At 38.7% G+C, this 25,246-nt stretch overlaps 2 protein-coding genes and 1 long non-coding RNA gene across 8 annotated transcripts in view; all 3 read left to right on the top strand.

Annotated features, from left to right (window-relative positions):
- cfhl4 (complement factor H like 4) overlaps nt 1-7,132 on the top strand; it is a 31,622-nt gene extending 24,490 nt beyond the window's left edge. For all 5 annotated transcript variants that reach the window (XM_043222502.1, XM_043222500.1, XM_043222501.1 and 2 more), the window contains 3 exons: nt 5,283-5,456; nt 5,710-5,910; nt 6,049-7,132. In XM_043222502.1, the coding sequence (XP_043078437.1) occupies nt 5,283-5,456; nt 5,710-5,910; nt 6,049-6,239 (566 nt within the window). In that variant the 3' untranslated portion in view covers nt 6,240-7,132. The remainder of the gene's footprint in view (nt 1-5,282; nt 5,457-5,709; nt 5,911-6,048) is intronic.
- Nucleotides 7,133-11,563: 4,431 nt separating this feature from the next.
- Nucleotides 11,564-13,936, top strand: LOC122327280. Its single transcript, XR_006247628.1, has 3 exons — nt 11,564-11,581; nt 13,546-13,660; nt 13,797-13,936. It is a non-coding gene; the product is annotated as an uncharacterized LOC122327280 (long non-coding RNA).
- Nucleotides 13,937-15,534: 1,598 nt separating this feature from the next.
- cfhl5 (complement factor H like 5) lies at nt 15,535-23,757 on the top strand. Of its 2 annotated transcripts, XM_043222503.1 has the most exons (7): nt 15,535-15,658; nt 15,812-15,881; nt 16,092-16,283; nt 17,186-17,377; nt 22,257-22,430; nt 23,132-23,332; nt 23,471-23,757. In XM_043222503.1, exons 1-7 carry the CDS (start codon nt 15,635-15,637, stop codon nt 23,659-23,661), a joined length of 1,044 nt encoding a protein of 347 aa, XP_043078438.1. In that variant the 5' UTR covers nt 15,535-15,634; the 3' UTR covers nt 23,662-23,757. The 2 variants fall into 2 exon arrangements, with proteins under 2 accessions (XP_043078438.1, XP_043078439.1); XM_043222504.1 differs by lacking the exon at nt 15,812-15,881 and having other exon boundaries at nt 15,572-15,658.
- The last annotated feature ends 1,489 nt before the right edge of the window (nt 23,758-25,246 follow it).

Below are 25,246 nucleotides of genomic sequence, written 5' to 3'. Positions count from 1 at the left end.
TCAAAATAACTCACATATGGTATTGCAAGACCATTAGCTGCTTTTAATTGAAGCCAACTACATTTTTTAAGAGCATCCACCCTCAATTGTCGAAAATGTTTCTCAAAGAATGACTCTGTTACAGTAGTTACCATTGACCCAGTGTCCAGTAAACATGAGATCTCAACCCCCCCCATTACCGCAGTCACAATAGGGCATTTGCCCACAAGACGCTGCAAAATAGTAGGGCACACAGGAGTTTGTGCGGCTTCACTAGCTTCTCAAGATTGCAGGAGGGGCTACACTATCAGGTTCCCCAACAGAAGTCTCATTGACATTTGCCTGAGGTGATCTAGAATTTGACTCAACAGGCCAGGATGACCGACAATATCTGGCAATATGCCCCACTCTATTACAGCGAAGGCATCGACGTGAAGAATTCTGCCTAGTTGAAGGAACAACAGGTGGATCATTCCTCTGAGACATAAAACTATCAAAACGCTGGGTAAGGTCATTTATTTGTACTTGTTGTTGTTTTAACATCTCCTTAACCTCCCTTAAGTCTGTAGAATCCTGGAACCTAACCTTAGGCTCCATATCAATAACCCTACCATGAGTAGCGTTACACCATGACTGAGAATATAAGGCAGTTGTTTCCTTATTTCCCTCTTCCACCCACCTAAGAGCTTCACGTCGAACCTCCAGCAATGTAGAAGATGGTTTCTCCCTCACAAATCTATTTTAACTCACGCTTCAGCATTACATCTTGAACATATTCAACAAACTGATCGCGAAGCACTTTGTCAGAATTCGGAACGTTGCCTGGGTTCCCGTTAAGAATTGCATCCATCAATGACATAAGAGCATGAGAAAATTCGGTAAGTGATTCGCCTTCTTTTTGTTTTCGCTCATAAAACCTCTGTTGTAATTGCACAAATGTCCGTCTCCCCCCATACAAAACTTTTAACACTTCAAAAACAGCTTCTGGATTTTCCCTGATAGCTGAAGATTGGAGTTTTATCTCCATTCTGGCCTCCCCTCCCAGATGATCAAGCAGAAACACCCCCTTTTCCTTATCAGACCAACCCCTACCCTCGATACACACCTTAGCCTCCTCAATCCAGTCCTCAATATTCAAGTTGGAGTCCATATTTCCATAAAATCGCGGGCACTTCCTCTCCCGAGGCACAAAAAGTACCCTATTAAAAGACACTGGAGATGAGGCATTAATTACAGAAGGGTGAGGTTGGTTAGAAGAACTGCTGCCGCGCGGGGGAAGCTCTCTCCTCAGCTCCTCATTTTGTGCTTGCAAGTTCCGTACTTGCTCCCGCAAGTCTATTAGTTCTTGCTCCATATCTGTTGACAAATTATTTAGGAAGGCAATTCAGACATGAATAAAATCCATAGTCCATGAACCAGAGTCTGCGATGATCGTCTTCATGCACGGTTACCGTTTACTAACAAAAAAAAAAGAAATACAAAAAAACCCAATAAAGCAACACCTCACAACCACCTCAAAAAAAAAAAAAAAAACAGACCCTGCCGACTACGCCAATTGTGGTATGATGACCAATCACTGTGTCAATAACCAAAAGAAGGGGCCATGAGGTGACTTTAAAGAATCAAATACATTTTTATTAAAGACAAGTCAAACATGTTAAAACATATCACATACCCTTTTGGATGTAAATGCCCACAAAATAAAGAAAAAGAAATAAAAGAAAACTGGCCCTAGGTGGCCACAGGTTGCCTAAGAAAGTGAAAGAAGGGCCTAGAAGCCAAAGTGTTCTCACAGCAGCCAAGCTCACAGCAATCACAATGCAAACCTACAGAAGAAACAGAAATACAGTGACCAAACCACCACACAATCCCAGCCATACCAATACAGTTAGCTGTATTAGCATAATTAGCACTTTAAAATCACATTTTGTCTGAAAATCTACAATTAATTCTCATGTAAGTTATTATATTTAATCTGGAATGGTTTAAGTACTACTCTCCCCATGTTACAACCATACCTGGTCTCCCATTAGTGTTTAAACATGAATTAAATATTTAGAAGAGGGCTGTCAGGTTTTCAACAAATCATTTTTGGGGGCGTTGAGCTGAGTCTGTTTGGTGGGGGCAGAAACTGTTGATTTTATCTACATTACACAGACTTTACAGATTCATATCACCACCGCTCTTAAGAGTTCATGAATGCATCTTTTGGAAAACAGGTAATCAGAGTTTTTCATTACTCACTCATGTTTAACACTAAAGAAATAAGGAAAGCGAATCAGCCTCTAAAGATTAAATATTTGGTAGATGATTCTCTCAATATTGTCTATCGGCTTTGTACACTATATTAAGCCATTTGTCATGTTTTCCAGCCTAAAATGAAACATTGTGAGATATTTCTCTTTCTTCTATTAATGATCGTGGATGTCTCAACAAATGCTCAAGGTAACACAGCGATACACAAAGTAGCTAAAGGATAAAAGTCCAATATGTTGCACAATATGTGATACCGTCATGTTTTATTTACGCTGGTCTGAATTTATGTATTTGTTTGTTTTTTCCATGAAATTTCCATGAAACCCAAAAGTGGATCTATGTTTAAAGTAAAGTTAGCTGTTGTTAAACATCCCTGCTTGCTTTATTTCAGTAAAACTAAAACAGCTATCTTTTAATAATAATTTTATTTTATTTCTTGATCTACAGAAGTTACCTGTGAAGAGGAACAGTTCATCAATGTTGAGCTTTTAATCGGACATCCAGGTATTGTTTCACCTTATAAACCTGGACATGTTTTAGTTTTTCGCTGCACTGATGTGAATCTGCAGATGCAAGGACAACGAATGATTGAATGCCTGTCAAATGGAAAATGGGATCAACCGTATCCGATATGTGCAGGTACGAAGCAATATTGTCAAAATACATTTGCTTTTAACATTTTTAAACAATAGCATCAATGAGTTATTCATAAAACAATATTCCTATTAAAATATTCACAGCAATGGCTTGATTTTTGCACATTGTCTTTTCTTCATCTCTTAGTGAGTTGATTAACAGCTGATACGAATATGAATAGAATTTCCTCTCTCTCTCTCTCTCTAGATGTAAGAGAAAATATGAGAGAAAAGATATGAAATCTGTCAGATACCAGCAAGAATCACTCACAGTAATAACCATAGCAATTATTACATAACAGTGACTACGCATATAGTGGCTGATCTCTTTTAATAGGCGAATAAATATAACATTGTTAGAAAGGCTTATTTAACATTAATGGATGACAGATAGACACATATAACAATGTCCGTTGTGATGATTCCTGGCTGACGGTTAACCAATTACACCTATACTAGTGAACACAACACGGCATCAACAGCTACTGAGGCGCATTCACTGCCCCCCTTCGACTGATTGGCTGAGGAGGAGCTGTCAGTCTAGGACTAGTGGACCAATTATGAGGCTTAAACCAGCCCTGATTTACATGAAAAAATAAGCATAAGCGTACAAAGAAATTGTATATGTCCGAGAGCACAAAAAAAATTTGAACTACAACCAAAACATGATTTTTTTTTGTGCAAGTTGGATGATTTTGTATTAATATTTAAAGTTTGTGCAATATAATTTTAAACATGACGTTTAGATTTTTTTTTTTTCATTTGAAATATTTGCACTTGTTATATTTTGATACGTTTTTGCTATTCTTACAACCTTTCGTTCATTTGAAATTTTTGTGCAAAATAATTTTACTTGCGTTCTGAAATTCTGGTTTCAAACATGTTATTTTTCTTTTCTTGGCTGCAATACATTTGTTGGGATTCTGATCCCATACGTGACCCCCGTACCGAGGCACGTACCGAACCATGACATCCGTGTATCGTGCCCCCTCTCAGCAAGATTACAAACCACCTTACAAACCCATTGCGGCACTATTTTATCTGGCAACAAATTCTTAAAACAAGTTTATGAAGTTGAACTCACAACAAGCTATTTTGCTGAACTGGCACCAATAATCGAAGAAAGGATCTTTTACAGCTCTCTTTTGTATTTCTTGATCTACAGAAGTTACCTGCGAAGAGGAACAGTTCATCAATGTTGAGATTTTAATCGGACATCCAGGTATAGTGTCACCTTATAAACCTGGACATGTTTTAGTTTTTCGCTGCACTGATGCTAATCTGAAGATGAAAGGACAACGAATGATTGAATGCCTGTCAAATGGAAAATGGAATCACCCGTATCCACAATGTCAAGGTATAAAACAATACTGTAATAATATAGCCGCTTCAAAATGTTTACAAAATGTTGAGATGTTATTATGCATACTGTATTTAAAAAATAGGAATTATACTCTTGATACAAAAAAGTGAAAGTTTTGTAAATGTCAATGTTAAAGGTGCACCAAGCATTTTTTGTCAAATGATGTTGTCACTTGAAAATATCAAAACAAACATGCCCGTACCCCCAACGGGTCCCTCGCCACACGTACATACACAACTCTTGCATACTGACATTTGCGGAAACAAGATGACACACAAGCATTCAAACAAAAGCCAACACGATTAGTTGCGTGAAATGTAACAAAATCGACATTACTTGTTTATCAAGAAGAAACAACACAACATCTGTGTCTGATTTCAACTAGTTCCAGTCTCCATTATACAGCAAAAAATAAAAATCTGACATACAGTTGGGCGTGAGTAAATTTTTTGGGACTTATATAACCGTCAATTGTGAGCTTAAGCCAACAACATTTGTTTTTTTAAAAAATCAACCTAGATAGAAAAGCTAGAGCTGAATAGTGTTGAATAGTGATGTTATTAAACGCATGTGAATCTTGTTTCAGAGAGTACATGTGAAGTTCCACTCGGCCAGCATGTGTTTAGACCATCTGATTACTTCGGAGGAGAAATGAAATTTGAAGCAAGAAGATCTTACCATTGTGAGTCTGGGTATGAGAAAATGGCAGAAGAGGCCACATGTACACGAGACGGATGGACACCAAACCCACTGTGTGCTGGTATGTTCTTCTATTAAATCTCACAATATGCAAATTAATGAAATCTAGAGGTCAATGAGTCAACAAATTATACAGTTCTGAGACTAATATACTATTTTTAGAATATGTCTTCTACACATTAAAGCTTTTTCTTAAACATTTGTTTTTGTTTTTTATTACTTCATTGTCAATTTAAAGATTTACAAATGCCATGTTTTCTTAGTGATTACAGTCTCAAGGAAATGTGGGCCACAACCATTTGGTGATGAATTCACTGCATGCTATTAAAAGCTTGTGTATCTTGTTTCAGATATTAGATGTAAAGAACCACTTGACCAGCATGTGTTAAGTCCATCTGATTACTTCAGAGAAGAAATGAAAACAGGAGGAAGAAAAACTTACCTTTGTGAGGCTGGGTTTGTGAAAATGGCAGAACAGGCCGTATGTACACGAGACGGATGGACACCAAACCCACTGTGCGCTGGTATGTCCTGCTCTTATATCTCACAATATGCAAATGAATAAAATCGGGAGCAAAATAAATACATATAAATAAAACAATTTTAAAAAAAGTATAATAATAATAACATAAACAAATAAATAAACAATAAAACCGTTTTGAAAATCTAATATATAAAATATACTATTTTTAGAATGTCATATTAACCTTTTCTTAAACATTTTTTTTAATTACCTCATTCTCATATTAGATATTTACTAATGCCATGTTTTCTTAGTGATGACAGGCTCAAGGAGATGTGGGTCACCTCCAAAAGTGAACAATGCAGATACAGTACAAATGACAAAAAATGAATACAGTACAGGAGAGAGAGTTGAATACAGCTGCTTTAATAAATACACACTGGATCAGCAACACCCTTACACCAGATCCCTGACCTGTCAGCAAGGCCAATGGACTGGGATTATTAAGTGTTTAAGTAAGTATGAACACACTTCACCATATATATCATATAGATGCATCATGATGTAATCTTGTAGTTTAAGCTGTAGGTTGTGATGATTATTTAATGAATGTATATTGTGACACTGACAGTGACATGCTGGGTTTATTTCAGAGCCCTGTACAGTGACAAAGGAGATAATGGATGAAAGAGGGATAGATTTGGCCTATAGTAATCAACAAAAGGTTTTTGCAGAACATAATGATCACATCACCTTTGATTGTCTGCCGGGAAAATCTTCACTAGGTATTAAGTTCAGACAAAAGTGTAATGATGGAGAAATTATTTTACCTCTGTGTGTGTGACAGTGGAAATATTAAGCAATATTATCAAGCAATAACAAAAGGAGCAGATAAAATATAATGTAAAAAAGAAAAAAGAAAAAAAAAATTTATATATAACTGATATTTTCTGCATATTATATTTATATATATATTGCAAGTCAGTGAAGGTGAAAATAGGTTTATAGGTTCTCAAACTCTTAACAGTCTTAAAAAACACAATTATAGACACATAAATGTGCACTAAAGACACCAGTGCATTGTTTAATAAAATGTGCATTCAACTTTTTATTTAATTAAATATATTTATTTAGTTGCTATGGCGCACTAAAGACAATAATGTCAATGTTCTGTTAAAAAATAAAATGTAAAGAGACCCATGCTAATTATAAGAATATCATTAGATCTCATGACTAATATTATAAGAAATTTACCAAAACCTGACCCATTTTAGGTGACTTCACCCTATGATGAACAGGATTTATATGAGACAAAGCAATAAAACATATATAATGGACCTTTTAATATTTACATGAAATAAGCTGTATTGGTATGTTTTCTGTGCTAATTTTATTATCTTTTGCATCTATCATCTTTTAAAAGAACAAACTGGAATGCCATGCCATATGAAATGTTCTGTAATTTCAGAGCTGACATGTAACATATATAAAGGTGTATCAATGCACATTTTCTGCAGCGCCATTTTCATATTTACACTATTCAATTATTTAATTTTGTTTAAAAGGTGGCAGCGTAAAAAAAAGTACAGATCTAAACTGTGTCTAGCTATGTGGGGATATTTGAGGGTAGCTTGCATGGTGTGATGTTTTATGAACACATGTTTGCAAGTGCTGTGTTTTACTTGGGTTATTTTGTATCTTTTACAACATGACCAAAGTGAGTCTTTTACCACAGTATATTGACTTTTATTTGTTATTTTTGACTGTTGTGCCTCTCTTTAAACAAGTTTTTCTCATTTTTCTGTTCCTGAAAATCATGGTGATCAGCCAACTTCAGATAACCTTAACTTTTGCTATTGTTACGACCCCACGTAGGTCTAGGGGTACAGGGGTATAACATTTAAAAAGATAGACATTAAAAACGTGCGTATAGTGTGTGGGACAAAGAAAACAGTGCAAACTAATGTACAAGATAATATTTTTTTTATTTGTGTAGGTGATGATTAAATACAAAAGGTGCAATGGTGATAGAACAAAATGGAAGAAGATATATATACGTACACTATTTACATTATTTACAGAAACAAAAACCACAAGACGAAGGGAACGGGAAGAAGAGCCGAGGGCGGTGCTAAAGTAAAGAAAATAAATCAAAACCATCTCCAGCTACTTAACTTCCCCCCTAGACTATCTACCAACAATAATTATTTGAAAAAAAAATGTCTTCAGCGTCCGTGACGCCCTAACTTATACTACGCTCACTAATCAAAAAAAAAGTACATGGGGTGGCACGCGCCCCTAACCTAATGTACTATACAAAGTAGATTCCTACGTGTTGCAATGTAAGTCACGTGACGTTCTTACCTGTCCACTTCTCCCCGGCCTCACAACACACAACGAATGACAACTAACAATATAAGTGGAAAAGGGAACGGGAAAACAATACACAGTAACGAACATCAAACAATGCAATATACAATGACAATCAGTATTCCAAAAAGTAGCGAGCAAACAGCAAAACAAAATGGGGGGGCTTGTGGGTGGTCTGGCGGGCTCTTTTATTTGAGGTGGTTTGGAATGATTGGAGACTACGGAATGGGTGACGTCAGCGCTGATGATGATTGATGGGTGACGGGAACCAATGACCGGTGACTGAGAGTGTAAAGGGCGGAGAACAGAGAGAGGAAAAAAAAAAAACACGACAAAACGCGAACACGTAACACTATGTTCAAGCTATTTACCAAATAAAAAAACATTTAGCAAAGGGCTTGCAGCAGCTTTTATATGGTATCAAAACTTATAATAGGTAAATAGGTATAATAGGTATTTCACCCTCCGAGGATCGCCACCTTAACGCGGTGGAGGGGTTTGAGTGCCTGAATGACCCTAGGAGCTAGGTTGTCCGGGGCTATATGCTCCTGGTAGGGTCTCCCAAGGCAAACAGGTCCTAGGTGACAAGCCAGACAAAGAGCGGTCCACCTCACCCCTTATGGATAAAAACCGTAATGGAGTCGCGACGTCGCCCGGTATGGCGCAGCCGGGGCCCCGCCATGGAGCCAGGCCTGGGGCCGGGGCCGGCATGCGAGCGCCTGGTGGCCGGGTCTTGCCCCACGGGACCCGGCCGGGCTCAGCCCGAAACAGCGACGTGGGGCCATCCTCCCGTGGGCCCACCACCTGCAGGAGGGACCGTAAGGGGCCGGTGCCTTGTGGTTTGGGTGGCAGTCGAAGGCGGGGACCTCGACAACCCAACCCCTGGACTCAGAACCTAGTTCTAGGGACATGGAACGTCACCTCTCTGGGGGGGAAGGAGCCTGAGTTGTTGCGGGAGGTCGAGAGATACCGGCTAGAGATAGTCGGGCTCACCTCCACGCACTGCTTGGGCTCTGGAACCCATCTCCTCGAAAGGGGCTGGACTCTTCACTACTCTGGTGTTGCCCACAGTGAGAGGCGGCAGGCTGGTGTGGGCTTGCTCATAGCTCCCCAGCTTAGCCGCCATGTGTTGGAGTTTAACCCGGTGGACGGGAGGGTCGCCTCCCTGCGACTCCGGGTTGGGGGGAGGACTCTCACTGTCATTTGTGCCTACGGGCCGAATGGCAGTGTAGAGTACCCGGCCTTCTTGGAGTCCCTGGGAGGGGTGCTGGAAAGTGCTCCAACCGGGGACTCTATCGTCCTGCTGGGGGACTTCAACGCTCACGTTGGTGATGCTAGTGACACCTGGAGGGGCGTGATTGGGAGGAACGGCCCCCCCGATCTAAACCTGAGTGGTGTTCTGTTGTTGGAATTCTGTGCTAGTCACGGTCTGTCCATAACGAACACCATGTTCAAGCATAAGGGTGTCCACCAGTACACGTGGCATCAGGACACCCTAGGGCGGAGGTCGATGATCGACTTTGTGGTTGTATCATCTGATCTCCGGCCGCATGTCTTGGACACTTGGGTGAAGAGAGGGGCGGAGCTGTCAACTGATCACCACCTGGTGGTGAGTTGGATTCGTTGGCGGGGGAGGAGGCCAGACAGACTTGGCAGACCTAAACGCACTGTGAGGGTCTGTTGGGAACGCGTTTGGCAGAGACCCTGTCAGGGAGATCTTCAACTCCGCCTCCGGCAGAGCTTTGACCGGATTCCGAGGAGGCTGGAGACATTGAGTCCGAGTGGACTATGTTCTCTACCTCTTTGGTCGACGCAGCCCGTCCGGAGCTGTGGCCGTAAAGTCTCGGTGCATGTCGTGGCGGCAACCCCCGAACCCGATGGTGGACATCGGAAGTAAGGGATGCCGTCAAGCTGAAGAAGGGAGTCCTATCGGGCCTGGTTGGCTCATGGGACTCCTGATGCAGCTGACAGGTACCGTGGGCCAAGCGGACCGCTGCCGGGTGATTGTGCAGGCAAAAACTCGGGTCTGGGAGGAGTTCGGGGAGGCCATGGAAAATGACTATCGGACGGCCTCAAAGAGGTTCTGGCAAACCGTCCGACGCCTCAGAAAAGGGAAGCAGTGCCCTGCCAACACCGTATACAGTGCTGGTGGGAACCTGCTAACCTCGACTGGGGATATTGTCGGGCGGTGGAAGGAATACTTTGAGGACCTCCTCAATCCCGCCAACACGTCTTCCACTGAGGGAGCAGAGGCCGGGGACCCGGGGGGGGACTCGACCATCACCCTGGCTGAGGTCACTGAGGTTGTTGAGAAGCTCCTCGGTGGCAAGGCACCAGGGGTGGACGAGATCCGCCCGGAGTACCTCAGGTCTCTGGATGTTGTAGGGCTGTCTTGGCTGACACGCCTCTGCAGCATCGCGTGGGCCAGCGGGGACAGTGCCTCTGGACTGGCAGACCGGGGTGGTGGTTCCTCTTTTTAAGAAGGGGGACCGGAGGGTGTGCACCAACTATAGGGGGATCACACTTCTCAGCCTCCCTGGGAAAGTCTATGCCAGGGTTCTGGAGAGGAGAATCCGTCCGATAGTTGAACCTCAGCTTCAAGAGGAACAATGCGGGTTTCGTCCTGGACGTGGAACACTGGACCAGCTCTATACCCTCTTCAGGATGCTGGAGGGTTCCTGGGAGTTTGCCCAACCAGTCCACATGTGTTTTGTGGATTTGGAGAAGGCATTCGACCGGGTTCCTCGTGGTGTCCTGTGGGGGGTGCTCTGGGAATATGGGGTAAGGGGCCCTTTGCTAAGGGCTGTCCAATCCCTGTATGATCAGAGCAGGAGCTTGGTTCGCATTGCCAGCATTAAGTCAGACTTGTTCCCAGTGCATGTTGGACTCCGACAGGGCTGCCCTTTGTCACCGGTCCTGTTCATTATTTTTATGGACAGGATTTCTAGGCGCAGCCGGGGGCCGGAGGGGGTCTGGTTTGGTGACCACAGAATAGCTTCTCTGCTTTTTGCTGATGATGTTGTTCTGTTGGCTACATCTGGCCAAGACCTACAGTGTGCGCTGGGGCGGTTTGCAGCTGAGTGTGAAGCGGCTGGGATGAGAATCAGCACCTCCAAGTCTGAGGCCATGGTCCTCAGTCGGACAAGGGTGGCTTGCCCCCTTCAGGTTGGTGGGGAGCTTCTGCCCCAGGTGGAGGAGTTTAAGTATCTTGGGGTCTTGTTCACGAGTGAGGGAAGGATGGAACGAGAGATCGACAGACGGATCGGTGCAGCTTCTGCAGTAATGCGGTCGCTGTACTGGTCTGTCATGGTGAAGAAGGAGCTGAGCCGCAAGGCGGCTCTCGATTACGGTCGATCTTCGTTCCTACTCTCACCTATGGTCATGAGCTTTGGGTCATGACCGAAAGGATGAGATCTCGGATACAAGCGGCCGAAATGAGTTTCCTCCGTAGGGTGGCTGGGCGCTCCCTTAGAGATAGGGTGAGGAGTTCAGTCACTCGGGAGGAGCTCGGAGTAGACCCGCTGCTCCTCCACATCGAGAGAGGCCAGCTGAGGTGGCTCGGGCATCTGTTCCGGATGCCTCCAGGACGCCTCCCAAGGGAGGTGTTCCGGGCATGTCCCACCGGGAGGAGGCCCCGGGGAAGACCTAGGACACGCTGGAGGGACTATGTCTCTCGGCTGGCCTGGGAGCGCCTCGGTGTTCCCCCGGAAGAGCTGGAGGAAGTGTCTGGGGAGAGGGGAGTCTGGGCGTCCCTGCTTAGACTGTTGCCCCCGCGACCCGGCCCCGGATAAGCGGAAGAAGAAGAAGAAGAAGAAGGTATTTCACCATGTGGCGAATTTTCTTAGATTGCATCACACTTTGGGGGCATTGAGTTGAGTCTGTTTGGTGGGGGCAGAAAAGGGGAATGTTGCTTTATATCTATTACACAGATTTCAGAGATTCATATCACCACCGCGCTTAAGAGTTCATGAAAACATCTTTTGGAAAACAAGTAATCAGAGTTTTTCATCAGTGCTAATTCATGTTTAACATTTAAGATTGATGTGTGTTTAAAAAAAAGGAAAGTGAATCAGCCTTTAAAGACTAGATATTTGATAGATGATTCAATCAGTACTATTAGGTTTTTAAACTGAATTACTGAACGTGAATGTCTCAACAAATGCTGAAGGTAAGACAATAATAATGTCCAATAAAAATGTCCAATATGCTGCACAATAAATAAAAACATTGTGTTTTTTATATCACATTTATTTATAATGCTGGTCTGAATTTATATATGGTTTTTTGTTCATTATCCGTGAAGTTTCACTGACCATAAAACCCAAATGTGGGTCTAAATTTTAAGAAAAGTTAGCAGTCATTCAACTATTCTGCTTTATTTTAGTAAAATTATAACAAATATCTTTTAATAATCATTTAATTTTATTTCTTAATCTGCAAAAGTTACCTGTGAACATCCAGGTATCGTTCCACCTTATAAACCTAGATATTTAGTTTTAGTTTTTCGCTGCACTGATGTGAATCTGCAGATGCAAGGACAACGAATGATTGAATGCCTGTCAAATGGAAAATGGGATCAACTGTATCTGATATGTGCAGGTATAAAGCAATACTGTCATGATATACTAGAGGCCAGTCTTCATTGATTGCACACTCCACCAGTAAGAGAAGAGTGTGAAGGTTTAATTAGCAGAATAATATCACAGCTTTGCTAAAAATGTGATGTATCAAGAGCCATGGTATCCAGGGTAATGTCAGCATACCACCAAGAAGGACAAACCACATCCAACAAGAGCAAGCTGTCTGAAAGGGATGTACGGGTGCTAACCTAGATTGTATCCAAAAAACTCAAAATCATGAACTAATAATGTGCCAGTATGACATTAACACTACCCTGATTTTCTTCAGAAAACCAGTTTAATCAGAGTGAACTAGCAACCCTTCCAACAACAACTTCTAAAAACACTTCAACAGAATGATCGTTTTCTTTAAACACATTAACAATGACCATTTCATTAATAGTTCCAAGAGTCATACGGCTTAGCAGCAGGAAACAAAATCTAGCTAATAAAGATTTATTAACGCCACATTTGCTTGGTGATAGAAGTCCAAAAATAAAATATGGGCCACTACCAAACCTAAATCATGAGAATGCAGAAAAAAGCAAGCAAGAAAGAAAGGTGTAGAGCTTGAGATAATATGAAATATGCTTACAAAGACTTAAGACTGAAGACTGAATAAGAACTGCAAAGAGTGTTGTAAAAACTCATTGCGTGATACTAACGCAGCTAACTTTTAATTTTAATTTCCAGGTGTAAGACAACCTCATGCATAATACAACATAGTAATTGGATCATAAATAATACTCAGAAAAGCTCAGAAAACTGATGATGTAGATGCATACACATTAGCCTCAGCAGCCAATCAACACTCCAAATTAAGGCATATACATTCCTTTTTGTGACATGGTTAAAGTTTGATTTTTGAACCGGAAGAACGAAATTGCTCCAAAACTTCACTAGAGGTAAACAGTTGAGTTTTTCTGCTTTTTAATCCATTCAGCCAATTTCTTGGTCTAGCGGTAGCTGCAGCTTAGCATAGATCATTGAATGACCATTGATTAGACCATTAGCATCAAGCTCAAAAATGACCAAAGAGATCCAACATTTTTCCTATTTAAAACTTGACTTTTCTATAGTTATATTGCATACTAAGACCAAAAGAAAATTAAAAGTTGTGATTTTTAGCTAGGTCGATATAACCAGATACTCTCATTCCAGCGTAATGATCAAGAAACTTCATTGCCATACTATGAGTGCAGCAGGTGCAATGATATTATGCAGGACTTGAAAATAGTCCCCCAAGGCCAATGGACTGGGATTATTAAGTGTTTAAGTAAGTATGAACACTTCACCATATATATCATATAGATGCATCGTGATGTAATCTTGTAGTTTAAGCTGTAGGTTGTGATGATTATTTAATGAATGTATATTGTGACACTGACAGTGACATGCTGGGTTTATTTCAGAGCCCTGTACAGTGACAAAGGAGATAATGGCTGAAAGAGGGATAGACTTGGCCTTCACTGATCAACAAAAGAACATAATGATCACATCACTTTTAAGACAAAAGTGTAATGATGGAGAGATGACTTTATCTCTGTGTATGACAGTGGATATAAAACACAGATGAAACCTTAGCTACTAAGCAAAAATAAATGGAGCTGATCAAATAAAATAAAAATAAAAAAATTCAGTTTGTCGGTTTTGGACTTATTGCAAGAAAAAGAAAACAAACAAACAACTAAACAAATACTAAATGTATAATTCTTTAGATGTGCATGTATGAAAATGACATTAAGTTTTATTAACTAAACACTAACTCACATAACTCAACACACATGCATAAATACACAATAAAGTGCAAAGAGAATGAAGCTATGTAAAGTCAGTTAACAACCTGTAAACCATTAGCGTTGTTTATAACAGGGTCCTCTAGTTAGTTTAGTCAAATGTACAATCCTTGCATTGCCTCATTGACAAGGGTTCAGATGCAGTCTCGGATGAAAGTCTTGATGTTCCAAGGTTTTGAACTTGCACTCACTTTCTTCCGGTTTGAAGAGTGATAAACTCCAAAGATGTCCTGACTCATGATGATTGAGAGCTTCTTCCCAGGTAGAAGGTGAAAAGAGCTAAGAGGGAGATCGACTGAGATCAAAGGATCTTTGATTGAATGGAAAGTCAAGGCTGTGAGGCCTGACCACAAAACAAAAGGGTTGTAGAATTGCTCAAATTCTCATCTCCTCAGCATCCCACAGTACAGCAGCTGGGCTGTTCCCAGCCTGCTAGAGTTGGGGTGCCAGTATCTGAGTCGTGGAAGAGGCTGTAGTCTGAAGCAGAGCATTGAAGTGACGCATTGTGAGTCTGTGATGGAAACCCCTGTGGGTCAAAGAGCCAATGATATCTTGAACTTTTGGAAAGAGAGTTTTACGACAATTTGTCTCTAAGCATGGTAATTTGCATATACACTGTATTAGAGTGGTTGATAGACAACTAGTAAAGATTCTTATGACCTTAAAATGTTGCATAAGTATCAACATATAATATATGCTCTCATTTAGATTGTGTGAAGACAATTCTACAGAGATCAAAAATGGTGAGGTGATATTAACTAGTTATATATCATAAAAAACCAAAGACAATATACAAGAACAATAACAATATGCTCAATAACCTGAGGGATATGTGTGTTCATTCAAAGAAAGGTTTTCCTGACCTGACTTGTTTATTTAATGAAACTTTGGTATAGTACTTTTACTTATTTATTTAGATACTTAAATAGCCAACTAAAAATGTAAGTTTTTCAAAACTTGAAATATATATTTTTTTAAATATTATAGTACAAAACAAAACCATGGCCATGTCCACATTTATTTCCTTTTGTTTTGAAAATAACCACGTACAACTGAACAGGGCCTAAATCTGTGAGAAACACTGCTGTATGGAAATGTTTGTGTGCTTTCTTTATGGAAATTTGATACAGTCCTCATCTATTAAAAGAACAAACTGGATCGCCTGCTGTACCCATACTTTCAGAGCTGACAAGTCTATGTAAAATAGATCCATTTCTTTTAGAATAAGTCCATTCAATTATTGTCCATTTTACATTTTCCACTAAATATTTAAATTGAAGTCAACAAGTTGAACTGGAAGATGAATTTCTGAAGAAGAGGGCTGTTTTTTAACAAATCATTTTTGGGGGCGTTGATCTGAGTCCTGTTTGGTGGGGCCAGGGAAGGGGACAGTTGCTTTTTGTTTACATTACACAGACTTCCTAGATTCATGTCACCACTGCTCTTAAGAGTTCATGAATATATCTTTTGGAAAACAGGTAATCAGAGTTTTTCATAAGTATTCATTTCATAAGTATTTGCATTGATTCAAATACGTAAAATAACTAAATAATTGGTAGGTTATTGAGTCAATATTGTTTATGCAGTTTATTAACTTTGTAAACTGCTAAACCATCTGTCATTTTTTACAGCTTAAAATTAAATTAAAGATGTTTCTCTTTCTTCTATTAATGATCACGGATTTATCAACAAATGCTCAAGGTAAAATTGTTTAATGCACAGGCAGACATGCATTAACATATTACATGTTTGTATATCATTTTCCACGAAGAATTATTAAAACCCAAACATGGGTGTACATTTAAAGTAAAGTTATCTGTCATTAAACTGATCTGCTCTGCTTTGCTTTATTCCAGTAAAACTTTACCAGTCTTCTTTTATTAAGGATTGAATTTTATTTCCTATCTACAGAAGTTACCTGTGAAGAGGAACAGCTCATCAAGGTTGACATTTTAATCGGACATCCAGGTATTTCTCCACCTTATAAACCTGGACATATTTTAGTTTTTCGCTGCACTAATATGAACCTGAAGATGCAAGGACAACAAACAATTGAATGCCTTTCAAATGGAAAATGGAATTACCCGTATCCACGATGTGAAGGTTAAGAATTACTAAAATATTTATTATGTAATGTGTGTGCATGTGTATTTACAACGTGCTTAATCGCATCAGTTTTGGTTTGCATATATTTGTGTACTGTATGTTTTTATTATATATATATATATATATATATATATATATATATATATATATATATATATATATATATATATATATATATATATATACACACATACATATTTAATCCAATGTAATCCAAAATGTTATTTTTGGATACGATTGCTCATTTACACGTTGGGTCATTTTATTTATTTTTTTTTTTTTTACCCAGGAGTCATTTTTTAAAAATGCTGTATTATACAGCCTGCTAGTAGTTCAGGGCATCATATTGTGTTTTTTTAGTCATAGATCAGACGCTTGAAGTAAGAAACAAAATAAATCTCAGAGAATGACAGTTGTCACGGTGTGGTTGTAGAGAAGGAGCACTCGGCGAGCGTATAACATTCAATAGTCTTTAATCTTCTACTAAAGCGCAAAGAAACATACATACAGGCAGGCAGACAGAACATGTCTAATATCTGTCTAATATATTTATGTGTATGTGTGTTTATTTATTCTTGATACAAAAAAGTAAAAGAGAAAAAAGAGGTGAAAGAGAGGTGAGAGATAAAAACTGTGTTAACATTCACACATAAACTGTGTCCCACACTGGAAATTACTTTTTTAAGATTTTGTTTGCTGTGTTTTTTCATCTCTTGAGTGAGTTTATTAAGAGCTGATTAGTCTCCACTATAGATCAATAAATAAGTAAATCACTTGCTGGTACATTTGGACCAAATTAATTTTGTGAACTTCTGAATTTCATCTACAAAAATTAAAAAAATAAATAACAAAAATAAGAAGATAAGCACTGCAATGACCAGTATTTTGTCCTTTTCCAGAAGTAAGATGTCTTCTAAGCTCGAAACAGAATAATATGAAAATGGAGCTATTTCCTGATTTTGAGTGTCCAGTAAAACCTGGGTATAATGTAACATTTTCATGCAATGGACAAGGACAGGTTTTAACAGGACAGAGAGAAATCACCTGCCAGTCAAACGGAAAATGGAGCAGCCCATTCCCTACATGTAAAGGTAAACACAGAAGGTCAAAGCGGTCAAATTAATTGTCACTATATTGTTTCTGCAAAAGTGTTGGGAAGTAACTAAATACATGTAATGGAATTACGTAATTCAATTATAGAATAAATGTAACTGTAATTAGTTACAATATAATAGTTAAAAATAAATTTTATTACAAAGCGGGTTACATCTGAATTTGAATCTCACACACACACACACACACACACACACACAGAATGAGACACCAATGTTTCTGGAGTTTAGGACACTTATTCAATATTTCCTATTTATGCTTATGGCATATGCTTTGTTTTTTAAGAGTGTTTTCATCAAGACAGTGTTAGATGCCAGTATTTCCTGTCTTAACTATGCAAAGATTTGATTTCAAAAGCAGTATCATAGCTACTGAACTATTTCTTGATATTATTTCAAATCTGCATTTAACCTCCAAGTGATCTAAATGTTGGTATGCTTGATTTTGTGGTGGCTGGGCTTCGAATTAAACTGTTACAAGGCTTTCTACAATGCTTGATTCCGATTGGTCAGTCATGACATTCCAAGGTACAAATATTATTCCCGATAACAACTCAAAAAAGCGAATAACGCAGACTCGTTTTATCCACATTTCCTTTGACTTTGAGATGAAAAAAGCTCCATATGTAGACAACATAAAAGTTCTCAGTTGCTAAACTGTGTTACAACTTATCCCACCCCAGTCATCCAATGTTTAGCTAGCTGTATTAGCATAATTAGCAATCAATTTTCCTGAGAATCTACAATTTATTCTAAGGAATGTTATATGATTTCATCTGCAACGGTTTAAGTACTAAGCAAAATGATTTGTTGGATTCTTACATTTTTTCTTCAAAAATCATTTTATCTTCACAAAAGACACAGCTATATATATATATATATATATATATATATATATATATATATATATATATATCTACAGCCTTGAGAATCATTCATATGAGATCAAGGAGAACGTATCAATCAATCAATCATTTTTATTTATATAGCGCTTTTAACAACACAGGTTGCATCAAAGCACTGTACAGTATAATGACAGGGATGTATAATGACGAGAGTGACCAATTTTTTATTAAATGCAGAGACGGTCTCTGTAGTCAATTCAACGATAGTCACTAGAAGTTAAGTGTCCCCAACCAAGCAAGCCAGAGGCGACAGCGGCAAGGCAAACAAAACCCCATGCATACAGAATGGAGAAAAAACTTACCTTGGGAGAAACCAGACTCGGTTGGGGTCAGTTCTCCTCTGACCGGACGCCCAGCACTTAACTTCCAGTTCAATTTTAAACGCAGCTGTGTCAGGTAGTGTAAATGACTTAGTGTGTGTGTGTGTGTGTGTGTGTGCATCAGGATCTGGTGATTGGTCCACGGGGCGCATCTAGGTGTTCTGGTCTCTGATGAACATAATCTCTGGGTGCTGATCCACCATCTAGTCTGGATACAAACTGAAAACAGATTGAGAAAGAGACAGGACTAATATTAGCGTAGATGCCATTATATTTTATATCTACAGCGATGTCACAAGTACATCGTCATTTTAGGAGTAGTGTTCCCAGGTTCCAGCAAATCTAAGTAATGCAGCCTAAAAATCCTTTAACGGATTTGAATAATAAAAGGCGTGTTGGTGTGTTATGTGTAGGCTAAGTTAAAAAGATGTGTCTTTAATCTAGATTTAAACTGGCAGAGTGTGTCTGCTTCCCTGAACAGAGTTAGGAGATGGTTCCAGAGTTTAGGTGCTAGATAGGAAAATGATCTGCCGCAAATCGCAGTTGATTTTGATATTCTAGGTATTATCAAATGGCCAGAGTTTTGAGAACGCAGCGGACGTGGCAGGACTATAATGTGATAAGAGCTCGCGTGCAGGACTATAATGTGATAAGAGCTCGCTGTATTGAGAGCTAAACCATTCAGGGCTTTATAGGTAATTAATAAGATTTTAAAATCTATTTGATGTTTGATAGGGAGCCAGTGCAGTGTTGACAGAACCGGGCTAATGTGATCATACTTCCTTGTTCTAGTAAGGACTCTGGCTGCTGCGTTTTGGAATAGCTGAAGTTTGTTTATTAAGCGTGCAGAACAACCACCCAATAAAGCATTGCAATAATCTAACCTTGAGGTCATAAACGCATGAATTAATATTTCTGCATTAGAGGTTGAAAGCATAGGTCGTAATTTAGATATATTTTTAAGATGGAAAAACGCAGTTTTACAGATGCTAGAAACATGATTTTCAAAGGAAAGATTGCTGTCAAACAGCACACCTAGGTTCCTAACTGACGATGAAGAATTAACAGAGCAGCCATCAAGTGATAGGCTGTGTTCTAGATTATTATATGTTGGGTTTTTAGGTCCAATTATTAGCACCTCTGTTTTTTCAGAATTTAACATTAAGAAGTTACTCATCATCCAGCTTTTTATATCGACTATGCATTCTGTTAGTTTCTCAATTTGGTGTTTAACACCAGGTTGCGCTGAAATATAGAGTTGAGTATCATCAGCATAGCAATGAAAACTAACACCATGACTCCTGATAATATCTCCCAGAGGTAACATGTACAGGTTGAAAAGTAACGGTCCTAGCACTGAGCCTTGAGGAACTACATATTTCACTTTTGATCGATATGATACCTCCTCATTTAATGCCACAAACTGATAGCGGTCAGATAGATATGATTTAAACCATGCTAAGGCGCTTCCTCTAATGCCAACATAGTTTTCTAGTCTATCCAAGAGAATGTTGTGATCGATAGTATCGAATGCTGCGCTAAGATCTAATAGCACTAATAATGAGATAAAACCACGATCAGATGATAGAAGCAGGTCATTAGTAACTCTAATGAGAGCAGTCTCAGTACTATGGTACGGTCTAAAACCTGATTGGAAATCCTCACAGACACCATTTTTTTCTAAAAAGGAATACAGTTGTGAGGATACTACCTTTTCTAGTATCTTTGACAGAAAAGGGAGATTAGAGATTGGTCTGTAATTTACTAAGTCTTTGGGATCAAGATGTGGTTTCTTAATGAGAGGTTTAACTACAGCCAGTTTAAAGGTTTTGGGAACATAACCTAATGACAATGATGAATTAATAATGTTCAAAATAGGATCTATGACTTCTGGAAGCAGATCTTTTAATAGTTTAGATGGAATAGGGTCTAACACACATGTTGCTGGTTTAGATGATTTAACAAGTTTGTACAAGTCTTCTTCTCCTATAATAGAGAAAGAGTGTAATTTTTCCTTAGGGGATCTAAAGCTCATTATCTGATGTGAAACTGTAGTTGACGGCTGCATAGTTACAATTTTATCTCTGATGGTATCAATCTTAGAAGTAAAGAAATTCATGAACTCATTGCAGCTATACTCTTGGGGCATATTAGCACCTGTTGATAATTTATTTTTCGTTAATTTAGTTACTGTACTGAATATATACCGGGGGTTGTGTTTGTTTTCTTCTAAAAGGGATGAAAAATAATCAGATCTTGCTATTTTTAATGCTTTTCTGTATGACAGCATACTCTCCCGCCAGGCAATACGAAATACTTCTAATTTGGTTTTTCTCCACCTGCGCTCCATTTTCCGGGCTGCTCTCTTTAGGGTGCGTGTGTTGTCATTATACCATGGAGTCAGATTGTTTTCTTTTATCTTTTTTAAGTGCAAAGGAGCAACTGTATCTAAAGTGCTAGAAAAAAGAGAGTGCATAGTTTCTGTTACATCATCAAGTTTTTGCATCGTATTGGATGAACTAAGGAATTGAGATAAGTCAGGAAGGTTATTTAGAAAGCTTTCTTTTGTGGTGGAAGTGATGGTTCTACCATACTTGTAATAAGGTGCAGAGTTTACAGGTTTAACTATACAGAGTTCACACAAGACTAGATAGTGATCTGAAATGTCATCACTTTGCTGCAGTACTTCAACCATTTTAACATCCATTCCATGTGACAGTATTAGATCTAGAGTATGATTTTGACAATGAGTAGGTCCAGAGACGTGTTGTCTAACCCCAACGGAGTTCAAAATGTCTAAAAAAGCTGATCCTAATGAGTCTTTTTCATTATCAACATGGATATTAAAATCGCCAACAATTAAGACTTTATCTGCGGCCAGTACTAACTCAGTTAGAAAATCGGCAAATTCTTTAATGAAATCTGTGCTGTGCCCTGGTGGCCTGTATACAGTAGCCAGTACAAACATGACAGAAGATTTATCACTAGCACATGATTCTGTAGATAATGTTATATGCAGCACCAAAACTTCAAATGAGTTATACTTAAAGCCTGCCCTCTGAGAAGAACTAAGAGTATGAACATATCGACATTATTACGGCACTCCTAGCTTTATCCCTGATAAGTGGAAGTGTTGGTGTTACAACCATGCCCAGTTTCCCCCACTGGCACAAACGACCTATAGGATCGTTTTTTTTTGTTGAAGGACAGGCTGCATCCAATACAGGAAATATGATACTGATGACTCATGTGCTACACATTTTATCTCTAGAATTAACATCAATTTATTGTCTTAGCGCCATTGTGCTATATACAATCATTCCCAAAGAAATAGAATTGACTAAAATTTGTTTTTTAACTTTACTTTTTTACCTTACTTTTTAAGAATTGTGTATTATTAAATTTGACGAGTCTAATATATGTACCATTTTTAGAATATATCTTTAACACATAAATTTTTTTCGTATACTTTTTATTAGATTTATTTAGATTTATTTTTTTTTATTAAATCTGTATAGAGATTTACTAATGCCACATTTTTTTTAGTGAGGACAGTCTCAAGAAAATGAGGGCCACCGCCATTTGGCGATAAATTCAATGCATTTTAATGAAAGCATGTGTATTTTGATTCAGAGAGTACATGTGAAGTTCCACTCGACCAGCATGTGTTTAAAGCACAAGAAAACTTCAGAGGAGAAATAACAATGGGATCAAAACACATTTACTCTTGTGAGTCTGGGTATGAAAAAATGGCAGAAGAGGCCACATGTACACGAGACGGATGGACACCAAACCCACTGTGCGCTGGTATGTTCTGCTATTAAATCTCACAATATGCAAATTAACAAAATCAGGAGCTCAGTCAATCAATTATACCATTCTGACTGTAATATATAAAATAAACTATTTGGAATATCTCTTGAACACTGTAATGTGGAGACCGGCAACAAAGTTGGGGATCCAAATGCAGGCTTTATTTAAAGATGTGGTCAAACAGCAGCAAAACAGTACAATCCAGGCAAGGCAAAAGAGTATATCCGATTAAACAAGCGAGGGTCAGGGCAGGCAGCAAACAATCAAAAAACTAGGAAACTGTCAAAGCAAGGGTAAACTTGCAAAACACAGAAACTAGATACAAGGGAATAAAATAATCAGCCTCAAGGAGCAGGTGTAGGCATCTTTTATGCTGGACACAGGGGAACACTAATAAGAATGAGACACATAGAATTAGGGAACCAATCAGAACGTGACATATGCAACCTAGGAAGCAATGAGAACATTACACACAAACACAGGTAGCAAATGACATGACATAACATGAGGGGAAAGGGATACATGGGAAATGGAGTCCAAAACATATGACAAGAGTCCACGGTGGAGTGCTCTCTAACAGAGTTCATGGGCACTCCAGCAGGTGACCGTGACAAACACATTAAAGCCTTTTCTTAAACATTTTTTTAATTACCTCATTCTCATATTAGAGATTTACTAATGCCATGTTTTCTTAGTGATGACAGGCTCAGGGAGATGTGGGTCACCTCCACAAGTGAACAATGCAGATACAGTACAAATGACAAAAAATGAATACAGTACAGGAGAGAGAGTTGAATACAGCTGCTTTAATAAATACACAATGGATCAGCAACACCCTTACACCAGATACCTGACCTGTCAGCAAGGCCAATGGACTGGGATTATTAAGTGTTTAAGTAAGTATGAACACACTTCACCATATATATCATATAGATGCATCATGATGTAATCTTGTAGTTTAAGCTGTAGGTTGTGATGATTATTTAATGAATGTATATTGTGACACTGACAGTGACATGCTGGGTTTATTTCAGAGCCCTGTACAGTGACAAAGGAGATAATGGATGAAAGAGGGATAGATTTGGCCTATAGTAATCATCAAAAGATGTTTGCAGAACATAATGATCACATCACCTTTGATTGTCTGCCGGAAAAATCTTCACTAGGTATTAAGTTCAGACAAAAGTGTAATGATGGAGAAATTATTTTACCTCTGTGTGTGTGACAGTGGAAATAAAATATCATCTGTATTACTGCACAAACAAAATGAACAGATATAAATAAATATTTTTGTCTCATAAAGAAAAAGATTGAACACTTATATAACTTGCTACGCTTGCTTTATTCCGTTAAGATGGTTGCCCAAAAGTCCTCTCTCTCTGTGTGTGTGTGTGTGTGTGTGTGTGTGTGTTTTTTATAGTATCAAGTCCTGTTTGAAGGGGTGAATGAAAGGGCACAGAAGCTTTTAGCAACACAGACTTTACAAATTCATATCACTACCTAAAAGCTTAAGTGCATTTATACAGTAACTACATCTTTTGGAAAACTAAAAATAATCAGTTTTTTTTTTCACATAAGTACTAATTAATGTCAAATACTCAAGGAATATTGCAATATTTTTTTTCAATTCCAAAAATTTGGATGGTGATTCTGTCGATACTCCGTAAACTGCGCTGAGCCGTCGTCGGTTATGTTTTACAGAAATGAAATCTTGTGAGGTTTTTCTCTTTCTTCAGTTAATGTTCATCGACGTCTCAACAAAAGGTAACAATGAAACTAATGAGCTGATCAAGAACTGATCCTTTAAAATACCTGTCTGAATACAGTGACTGGTTTTCCATTAAACCTTATGTACCTTATTAATAGTATAACATGGCATGTATCATAGTGTTTTACAGTGTTATAGAGTACTTCTTTTTACTTTTACTCTATTGATTAAAGAGTTGCTTTACCCTAAAATACTTTTTTTTTACCCCACTGTTTTCTATGCTTTATATTTTGGATGAAACCAGGAGGCTCGTTACTGTCCCATTGACTGCCAAGCAAATAACACTTTTTCGTTTTCCTCTAAAATATCCTAAATTGTGTCCCGAGGATTCGGAAGGACATGAAAATGTTCATTTTGGGGTGGGGTAACCCTTTAATATCAGCTGCCAAAAACAAGCTGTAGTTTTCTGTGTTTTTAGAGTCTGAGGTTTCAATCACGCCTGGGCACACATTAAAGCTTTCTTGTAACGGGCAAGGTCTGATTTTAAAAGGACGGCGAGAAATCACCTGCCAGTCAAACGGAGAATGGAGCAGCCCACTTTCAAAATGTGAAAGTTAGGCTACAAAGGGAAAAAATAGACTATACTAACAGTATGAAACAGCGTTTTCTCATGTTATGTTATATTTCCTCATAAACTACATCCTGTAATATCACAAATTAATAAAACACTGGCTTACAGTTACAGTTAATACTAATTAAAATAAATAATTAAATGTCTTCAGCGAGAAACCACCACACCAGGAAAATGCAGATACGGAAGAAATGCTGAAAAATGAATACAGTTATGGGGAAAAAGCATTCTTGGAACATTTTTATGTCGGGTTTGTTTTAGAGCCCTGTGCTGTGACCGTGGAGGAAATGGATAACAGGGGTATAGAGTTGGAATGGGGTGGACGAAAAAAAAATCTTTTCAGTGCACAAGGATGCGAAACATTTAAGAAATAAAACCGTTTTAAGGCAAACGTGTACCAACGGGGTGATGCTTCTGCCTTGGTGTGAATAAAATCAACACTTCAGCAACACAATGTTAAAGAAAGTTTGC

Source organism: Puntigrus tetrazona, chromosome 22 (genome assembly GCF_018831695.1).
Source record: "Puntigrus tetrazona isolate hp1 chromosome 22, ASM1883169v1, whole genome shotgun sequence".
Classification (NCBI taxonomy): domain Eukaryota; kingdom Metazoa; phylum Chordata; class Actinopteri; order Cypriniformes; family Cyprinidae; genus Puntigrus; species Puntigrus tetrazona.
This window is presented reverse-complemented; position numbering and strand designations above follow the sequence as displayed.